This window comes from Bos javanicus, chromosome 24 (assembly GCF_032452875.1).
Source record: "Bos javanicus breed banteng chromosome 24, ARS-OSU_banteng_1.0, whole genome shotgun sequence".
In the NCBI taxonomy this organism is placed as follows: Eukaryota; Metazoa; Chordata; class Mammalia; order Artiodactyla; family Bovidae; genus Bos; species Bos javanicus.
In genome coordinates, this window is record NC_083891.1 from 30,004,752 (window position 1) to 30,015,283 (window position 10,532).

Below are 10,532 nucleotides of genomic sequence, written 5' to 3' on the forward strand. Positions count from 1 at the left end.
TGTGAATGTTCTTTCAACATTTCTCATTCTCTATTTTAACAGAACCCCAAGTCCCACATGCTCAAGGATCCCAAGGATAAACTGGCAAATCTACTCAACTCCAAGAGCCCTACTAGGGTCTTCACGGAGACCAACCACTCCCAAGGAGAGGCTCCAGCTTTGAGCAGGAACCCAGGGTCACCAACAATTCAGTTGATTGAAAAACAGCAAGGGACAAAGATCCTCTTCAGGAAGTTCAGCGAAACGAATTGGTCGGTAGACATTCAGCCTTTAAATAAAAGCTTAGTCACAGACAGCAAATGGAAGAGAATTGATGCAACTCAAGAAAAACGTAGGTCTTTCCTTCAGGAATTTTGCAAGAAATATGGTGGGGTGAGTCGTCCTCAATCCCATGTTTTTCACATGGTCTCCAGGATCTACGTAGAGGATAAACACAAGATCTTGTATTGTGAAGTACCCAAGGCTGGCTGCTCCAACTGGAAGAGAATTCTGATGGTGCTCAACGGCTTGGCCCCCTCTGCGTACAACATCTCCCATGATGCTGTTCACTACGGGAAGCACTTGAAAAAGCTAGACAGCTTTGACTTAAAGGGGATTTATAGTCGTTTAAACACCTACACCAAAGCTGTGTTTGTTCGTGATCCCATGGAAAGATTAGTGTCAGCATTTAGGGACAAATTTGAACACCCCAATAGTTATTACCATCCAGTATTTGGAAAGGCAATTATAAAGAAATATCGGCCGAATGCCTGTGAAGAAGCATTAAATAATGGATCTGGAGTCAAGTTCAGAGAGTTCATCCATTATTTGCTGGACTCGCATCGTCCAGTAGGAATGGACATTCACTGGGAAAAGGTCAGCAAACTCTGCTATCCCTGTTTGATCCACTACGATTTTGTAGGGAAATTTGAAACTTTGGAAGAAGACGCCAATTACTTTTTACAGCTGATCGGAGCTCCAAAAGAACTGAAATTTCCCAACTTTAAAGACAGGCACTCTTCTGATAAAAGAACCAACGCTCAGGTGGTGGGACAGTATTTAAAGGATCTGACTAGAACTGAGAGACAGTTAATCTATGACTTTTATTACTTAGACTATTTGATGTTTAATTATACAACTCCATTTTTGTAGTCTGCTTTCTTTTTCTAAAACTCTGTATTGACTTTATGCCGATGGCCTCAAATCAGCTAGCTGTAACTTTCCTATAATTCTCTCTATGAAAAAAATTTAACTAAGTGCAGTTGTCTTGATTGAATGAAGATTTTTACCAAATAGTATGAAACCAATTGGCACAAAGTTATAGGAAAATTACCTAACAGAGACATGTAAACAACTTCAGTTACTCTAGAATGTTTGGAAAAGAGCTGCTTTTGCATTATGGATTATATTATAGAAGCAATAACCCAGCCAGCTGCTACATAAGCTACAACTGTCTCTTTCAAGGGTAGGAAAAACGATCGAAAATAGCATGAGTGTATGTCTCCATCCTGGAATCTGTTGTCTAAAGCGCATGGAGATATTTTTAGCAGTCTGTGGCATATGAATCAAACATTGGATAGTTTTCTTACACCCCTGGAAATGTTTCCATCAACTGTAATGATAAATCAATTCTGAAATGGCATTTTGGACCAGAATGTTTTACTTAAATTGGAAGGCATTATGTGATTTACAATATGAGAATATAGCAGAAAAACCAGATGAGGCGATGGCTTTTTATATTCGACAGCCAATAAAAAATGCACAACATGCTAAGATCAAAGCAACAAAAGCAACCTTCCTCTTCCAGAAAAACTTAAGGGAACTGATTCTGTTTTCTTTTGAGCCCTTTTGCAGAGACAAAATGAATGGCATCACTAAAGGTCTTCCCTTTTGAAGCCCGAGATGGAGAAGTTTAACCTTCATCAGATACAAATGTGCTCCTTATTCTGGTTTAATTGGGCAGAAGGGAAATTGTTTCAGGATGGAATAATCATCAAAAACAAAAGTTGCCACTCTGAATATAGATCTCAAATGATAATAAAGTTTTATAAGAATAGCATCAAAAACAAAAGTTGCCACTCTGAATATAGACCTCAAACAATAACAAAGTTTTATAAGAATATTACTTGAATCAAAGCATCATGTGCATAGCTTTAGATGGGAATGTACTCTAAGAATAGCTTTTGTCTAATTATTCAGCTTGGGAATGATTTTTTAAAAACTAATATACCACTTCAAAGATAGATTACATTCTACAGAATAAACAGGAGAGCCCCTAGAAACGTTTTTTTAATAGGCTTATGCATAAACAAAATATTTTTCATGTTTATTCTCTAACAGAATCAAATACTATTGTATTCAAATAGTCAGAGTCTTAGGAAAATAAGACTGTGTGTCACCCCTATGAAAAGCTGTAATGCATTTTGGAAATTTTTTTCCAAGAGACCCTGAACTGGTAGATGCACTTGGATGGGAAATCTAATTGGCCGACAATTACACAGAGTTAAGCAAACCACACATTCAAACCCTGTTTAAACACTTTTCTTGAATACATTCCTCTCCTCCAACTATCTTTCTTTCTTGTCAGTAAATATTGAGCAATGTCTCTCAAAGAAAAGGAGGTATTAATATTTGAATATTAATAGACCAATATAGCTACACTCATGCTTATTTCATTTTGACTTTCCATTTCATGGCTGAGTTTTCATGAATTGATTCCCTCTTAACACTCACGTGCCCCATTCCATCTGTCTCCTGAGGAGAGGGGAACTGCAATGGGCCGCCAGATCGTAAGTACTAAACCTTCTAAAACCCAACTTTTACTACTTTTCCACTCCATTTACTCTTGCCTCTAAACCATGCACTTAAGCTGTGCTCTCTGTCTTTGAGGAGTTTTACTCGAGTCATCTAAATGGTATCATTTAGATTTTGCTATACCGTGTAGAGAGGATTCCCAGTCACTTAGAGACACTGAGCTTAGCTTTTTATGGAGGAAAAGAACGAAAGAATAGAAAATATGCCAAGAAGCCTAACATTTTATGCCTAAACTACACAAAACTTGTTTTACATGGGTTTGATATAAAGGGGAGAGGCAGTTTTCTCAAAGTTACTCTTGAAACCATATAAAGAACAAAAAACCTTTCTTTTCATAACTTGGAAAGAAGGTGGAAATGAGGATCCTGTCTCTTATTAGCATCTCTAATGCGCTTGAAACTATGGAATATACTCTGTGTATATACACACAATCATATAATATACATATGCAATCATATATATATGCACAATCATTTATGTGTGTGTATATATATATATATATATATATATATATATGATTGTTTGGCATTGGTGGTAGAGCAGAGGGGTGAAAGGAAGAAAATGATACACAGTGCTCTGTATCAAAGCTCTTCTGAGAATTCCCTGGTAGTCCAGTGGGTAGGACTCCACGCTTCCACTGCAGGGGACGTGGGTTCAATGCCTGGTTGGGGAGCTGGATCCCCCACGCCAAGAGGTATGGCCAAAAAAAAAAAGCTGTTATGCTGTAAAAGTTCCTTTCCTGGCCCTTTCTATAGAGCCTCTGTAACCATTAGAGGCCCCGTAGACATTCTTTTCTTCAGTGGACTCTCTGATGCCAGCCGGCATCTTGTGTGGTTGAGTTCCTGGGGCCATGTGTGTTATTATGAAGGAAGAACATTTTTATGTACCTGTTCTTCCTTCTAAATGACATCTTTTTGTGTTAGGGTCAAAGAAGCTGCCATAATCCCGGGATTTTAAATACACTTCCCATTTGTGTTTGCGTGCGTGTTAGTTGCTCAGTTGAGTCTGACTCTTTGCGACCCCATGAATCGCAGCACGCCAGGCCTCCCTGTCCATCACCAACTCCCGGAGTTCACTCAGACTCACGTCCATCGAGTCAGTGATGCCATCCAGCCATCTCATCCTCTGTCGTCCCCTTCTCCTCCTGCCCCCAATCCCTCCCAGCATCAGGGTCTTTTCCAATGATCAACTCTTCACATGAGGTGGCCAAAGTACTGGAGTTTCAGCTTTAGCATCATTCCTTCCAAAGAAATCCCAGGGCTGATGTCCTTCAGAATGGACTGGTTGGATCTCCTTGCAGTCCCATTTATCTCCCCTGAATTGCTGTATCTCTCAGACCAGCTTATGTTCACCTTTGTCATATCTGCCTGTGTAAAAATGCCAAATGTGAGCATCGCTGCTGCACTGGACACTCACCATTTCTTGGATGTAGTTTCCTACAGGCAAGTGACCAAATCTGGACTCATCTTCCAGATGTCCAATGTTCCCATGCGAACATTAGCATGCTTTAGGTGTAATTGTTAGTCCTCTAATTAAACCCTAAGGATCTTATTTATTTTTATGGGCAGCAGTAACACAGGCCCCTTCACTCTGTTATTCTCCTGTCTGGAATTACTCTTAGGGTAACAAGTGGGCAATTACACCCAGAATCACAGTTATTTAACCTGGTAAACTACCTATGCTGCTGCTAAGTCGCTTCAGTCGTGTCTGACTCTGTGCGACCCCATAGACGGAAGCCCACCAGGCTCCCCCATCCCTGGGATTCTCCAGGCAAGAACACGAGTGGGTTGCCATTTCCTTCTCCAATGCATGAAAGTGAAAAGTGAAAGGGAAGTCGCTCAGTCGTGTCCGACTCTTAGTGACCCCATGGACTACAGCCTACCAGGTTCCTCCATCCATGGGATTTTCCAGGCAAGAGTACTGGAGTGGGGTGCCATTGCCTTCTCCGAAACTACCTATGGATGGGCATTATTGATGTGACTGTGCCCAGAAACTGCCACCAACTTCAATGGAGATGTACACACAGGACACCCAACACTCTGACACTCAACTTGTTATTGAACTTCACAGTCTATAACTATCCAGCAATTCAAGAACTAGTTGTACATCATTTATAATTACAGAGTGCAAAAAAAGACTTACACTTTTTCAGGAATAATTATTCTTCAAAAAGGTGTTATCTCCCAAACACTGTGTATTAGTGTTTAGCTGCAGGGAATTTATAAGCAGACACAGAGAATTTTTGAATACTAGACTTCTCTTTGAAAAGATCGCTTGCTGAATTAGTAGAAGTTGGAATTAGTAGGCTGGGTTACGGTAAACATCTCCCTACTCTGAATGCTCATCTGGCCCCTTGGGGCATCTTTAAAACTCTAGGTCTTATAGAATATGGTGAAGCAGAAATTTTTGCCCCTGGCTAACATCCCCAAAGTGTTCTGATATTTGAAGAATGGTTGACCAAGGCATTTAATGGTAGATAGGTAGCGCTAGCGGTAAAGAACCCACCTACCAATGCAGGAGACTGGGAGTTCAGTCCCTTGGTCGGGAAGATTTCCTGGAGGACATGGCTACCCACTCCAGTATTCTTGAGAATCGCATGGACAGAGGAGCCTGGCAGACTGTGGTTCATAGGGTCACAAAGAATCAGACATGACTGAAGTGACTTAGCATGCATGCAACCACCTCAGACCATGGCTAACATAATTTAGTCCTACTGTTAGGATCGTACCGTTAGGGTCTCAATCTTAATCATAATTGTTAATAATAATATTCATAATCATAGCTAATAGTTATTCAATACTTAAGTGCTTTTCATGCATTAACTTAATCTCCATAGTCAATCTAAGTTGTGCTGTGCTTAGTCGCTCAGTCATGTCTGACTCTTTGCAACTCCATGGACTAGCCTGCCAGGCTCCTCTGTTCATGGGGATTCTCCAGGCAAGAATGCTAGAGTGTGTTGCCATACCCTCCTCCAGGGGATCTTCCCAACCCAGGGATCAAACCCAGGTCTCCCGCCTTGCAGGCAGATTCTTTACCATCTTTGCCACCAGGGAAGCCCAAGAATATTGGAGTGGGTAGCCTATTCCTTCTCTAGGGGAGCTTCCTGACCCAGGAATTAAACCAGGGTCTCCTGCATTGCAGGCAGATTCTTTACCAGCTGAGCTACCTATCTAATATAGATGTTGTTATATGCACCCCCTTCCCATATATAATAAAGGAAACTAAAATAGGGTATGCTTTAAAGAGGCATGACTGGTAATTAGGTAGGGTGAGAGAATGATTTCAACCAGAAAATACCACTACCAAACACGCTTCTTAAAATAGTAGACAGTAAGTCCCCTACATACAGCTTTCAAGTGTGAATTTTCAAAACTCCAAACGTGCATTCTATCAACATCAGGCATGAGTGAAATTGCTGTTTGCCCTCCATTTCCTGTTGCTGACAACCCTTCAGCTCTACCATCTCCCACCTCCTCCCTCTCCCCCAGTCAGTAACTCTTCTTGCTTGTTCACTCAATGCCAGCCCCTGTATGTCAGCTGTTGTACTGTACTACTATACTTTTCAAAGTACTGTACTGTAAGATTAAAAATGCTTTATTTTTGTGTTTATGTTTCATGTATTATTTATGCGAAAAGTATTATAAACCTATAGTACAGTACTATGTAGCTGATTGATTGTGTTCTCTTACCTATATTCAGAACAGCCAAAGGCAAGAAATATATATTGGCACCCAGAAACTTTTTTGACATTTCAAATCAGCTTATTTCTTTATTCCTGCTAAGTTAAGCTAACAGATTCAAAGATTTTATAAAAATTTAGGCTTCCTATCCCTCCCTTTTTTTATTCCTAGCTGATCATGAGTCACAATGTTTTATAAAGAGGGGGGGGAAAAAGTCCTTGAAACAAATTTAGCCTAACACAAACAAAATGTAATTTTGACATGAAAATCCAAACAGCTCCAGAAGTAGGTAAGGTCAAGGGGAATATAGTCCAAGAGGGAGGGAATTCAGCCAATTTTACATAGGTCGGCACTTGATGGCCTTTGAAGATGGCCTTGCTCAGCAAGTCGGTCAAGTGAAAGTTCCATAACTACTGTTAAAAACTGATCAACGATGCTGGTCTCTTTCCTGAGTGCCTATCCCCAGATACTAGTTTGGTAGTTGTGTGTGTGTATGCTTCGGTGCTCAGTCATGTGTGACTCTTTACAACCCTATGGACCTGCCAGGCTCCTCTGTCCGTGGGATTTTTCAGGCAAGTATACTGGAATGGGTTGCAATTTTCCTCCTCCAGGGGATCTTCCCAACCCAGGGATGGAACCCATGACTCCTATATTTCCTGCATTGCAGGTGGATTCTTCACCTGCTGGGCCATTCTGATTGCCTATCCCCAAAAATAGTTTAGCTTCGATAACCCTAAACTGACTCAGGAAGACTGTACAAAAGAACAGAGGAGCAGTTTGACTTAAACCAACTGAAAACCACCATGAAAAAGTCAAGTTAAATAAGTGCTCAGCTAGATGAAGGTAGACTTTCCCTGGGTCTGTGGGGCACTCTACCTGAGGAAGTCCAGCTCTCAGTTCAGCAGAAGGCTATTGTCCCGCATCATTAAACTCTCAGAATTGCCTCGGTGCTCCCATCTTGGTTCTTCACCAGGATCTTATTCTTCCAGGTAAATTTCTTCAAATCCACTTAAAGTCAACATGTTAGTCGTTCAGTCGTGTCCGACTTTTTGCAACCCCGTGGACTGTAGCCTGCCAGGCTTCTCTATCCATGGGACTCTCCAGGCAAGAATACTGGAGCAGGTAGCCATTCTCTTCTCCAGAGAATCTTCCCTACCCAGGGATTGAACCCGATCCTCCCACATTGCAGGCAGATTCTTTACTGCCTGAGCCACCAGAGAATCCCATTCTTTTCACATCTCTAAGCCTCTGCTCAGGTCTTCCCCTCTATTTGAAATACTCTCTCTCTGGGCATTTATTTCATATTCACTCACCAAGGAATCTTTTTAGATTATTCAGTTTTCAAATCTTATCTCTTTATGAGCACTCTTATCAACAGAAAAAGAACGATTTTCTCCTGATATGCATCAGATTCTTATTTTACCAATGAATGCAGGTATTCCTTCCCTTTTTGTTTTTTGCCTCATTAATTTGTTCACTTGCTATATCCCTCTTTATATGCATACAGAGTCTCTGTTGTCATTGGTATGTGTCTTAGTCTTCCAAGAGTGCATCTGTTTAATTCACTTCACATAGTTTCCAGCAAAGCGCTGCATGGAAAGAGCTCCTTTAATAAATGTTTTTGTGATGTCGTGTAAAGGTTCACCTACCGCTTCTCTTAGTGTTTAATGTGTACATTTCTGCCTTACAACTTTCAGTTATCTGTAGGACCAATGGATTAAAGAGAAGGATCCAGAGTTGGGCAACTGGGGGAAGTGACCCAAGCCACATGCCTTTTCTATGCTAACAGTCACACCCTAACATAAAGTATAGCTGTGCATACAGCAGTCTTGTACATTTCTAAGATTATATATTTATGAAGTTTTGCAGAGGAAATTTTGAAAAAAAAAATGTATGATGTTGGTCAATATAAGAGCCATTTACAGCCATTTACTGGATAGCAGACCCTGGAAAAATATGTACATTAACTTAACTATGTGCTTCTCTGGTGGTTCAGATGGTAAAGACTCTGCCTGCAATGCAGGACACCCAGGCTCGATCCATGGGTGGGGAAGATCCCCTGAAGGAGAGCATGGCAACCCATTCCAGTATTCTTGCCTGGAGAATCCCATGGACAGAGGAGCCTGGCAGGCTACAGTCCATGGGGTCAAAGAGTCAGACACGACTGAGCAACTAACACCTTCACTTTAACTACATGAAGAGTATGTTCATCCATCCCCCCAAATATGAAAAATAGGTGTTATCCCACTCATCCTGTTGTAAATGAGGAAACTGAGAGTCACAGGGGGTTAATGACTGGCCCCAGAGCCAGCTTCCTACCATGATCTGGCTCACTTGCTAAGACCACATACTGACCACCTCCAGTCCAGATCTGGCCACAGATATGTTTGGTTTGACCTACAGTGCATTTGATTTAATATTTGAATTAGCTGCAACATTTTAAAATTGGGACTCTTTCATCAATGGTAGGGAATTTCTGTTATCCTGCAGCCTACCTGCCTGCCTGAAAACATGTAGAATCCAGATCAGTCCTTTTGACAAACCTGGAGGTCTCTCTTGCTCATGCTTACCACCCAGCCATCGTCACTCACTTACCTCACCTGGCCGACCCCTAAGTGTCCCACTTTTTAACCCCTGCTTGAAAATGTGTGTTTTTGTCCACCAAGCTTCCAAAGGAATTTCTGAATGTTTTCTTTGTCTATAGTTGTGCTTTGCACTCTGGGAGGCCATCACATTCTGGATTTCCTTATCCTCACTCAAAATGCTGTCTGTCCTTTGGTCTTCTACACAGTGGGATGACCAAACAATATTTCATTGTTCGAATAAACTACTTTTGATTGACAACAAGATGTTGGGAGAAGTCCAGTGCCTTTCTTTGGCATCCTTCTGTATTAACCACTGGGTCCCCCTGGCCACAGCAGTCCTTCCCATCCCCTTCAGAGATGAGTCATTCTCCCATGTCCCCAGAAGCTGGGCATCTAGGAACAAAAAGTGGCTCACACTGATACGCCCAGACTGTCAGTCCCTGACCTTCCTGCAAAAATTCCTCCTATTTTGAAAGTGAACCCACTCTTCCTCAACTCTGAAAACTGCCTGTTTCCCAGATTTCTCTGAGGATTTCTGTCTCTGGCTCATAGCACTTCTCTCCACCCCATGCCTGCAATTATCCTGAGTGACATTAGCATTCCCAATGATGTTCTCAGCATTCCGCTGCCTCTGTTTCTCAGTCCCCCAGCCTCTCTTTCTCCTACTTCTACACTTAGATGGTTGGAGAAAACAGAAACACAGCCATGGAAAGCAATAGCCAGGACTTCCGTCCCCAAAGAGCAAAAAAAATCTGGCAACCTATATAGTGTGTGCATGCATGCATTCTCCGTGACTCAGTCAGTCGTGTCCGACTCTTTGTGACCCTGTGGACTGTAGCCCGCCAAGCTCTTCTGTCCATGGGGATTCTCCAGGCAAGAATACTGGAGTGGGTTGACATGACCTCCTCCCGGGGATCTTCCCAACTCAGGGATCAAATCCAGGTCTCCCGCACTGCACACCCAGAATGCACTAAATCAGAATCTCCTGAAATTCACTTGGGAAAATTTTTTAACAATCTCCTGGGATCAGTCTTATATACAGCAAAGTTGGAGCACCACTTATATGTGTGTGATTCTTTTTTTCATATCCTGATTGATTACAGGTGATAATAAAGTCTGCTTCTTTCATTGTGCTGCTCTGTTGAAAAGTTTAAAACTCTCTACTGAGACATCAGCAGGTGTTGGTACCAAAGTCCAGCATGGGATTGTGACCAGCGCTGAAGCAGAAACTTGGCATCCAGGGCTGCCAACTGCAAGAACTAGAGCTGAAATGAGTGAGTTATGGGGACAGCCTGGCACTGCCCAGACTTTTGAAGGCTTTCAGGATCAAATGGGGAGATGGAAATTTTCTCCTTTTGAGACAAAAAAGACAAATGTGTACTGAGGGCAGTTTTGGCAACTCAACTTCACACTGACCTACGCAAAGGCACTCTGAGTTTCTCCAATAAAAACTAAAAAGCCTCTTTCAAATCAA

The 10,532-nt window shown here is 41.8% G+C and overlaps 1 protein-coding gene across 7 annotated transcripts in view; it reads left to right on the forward strand.

Moving 5' to 3' along the window:
- Positions 1–8,117, forward strand: part of CHST9 (carbohydrate sulfotransferase 9) — a 283,972-nt gene extending 275,855 nt beyond the window's left edge. For all 7 annotated transcript variants that reach the window (XM_061399688.1, XM_061399692.1, XM_061399691.1 and 4 more), the window contains one exon: positions 43–8,117. In XM_061399688.1, coding sequence (XP_061255672.1) covers positions 43–1,131 — 1,089 coding nt within the window. In that variant the 3' untranslated portion in view covers positions 1,132–8,117. The remainder of the gene's footprint in view (positions 1–42) is intronic.
- Positions 8,118–10,532: the final 2,415 nt, after the last annotated feature.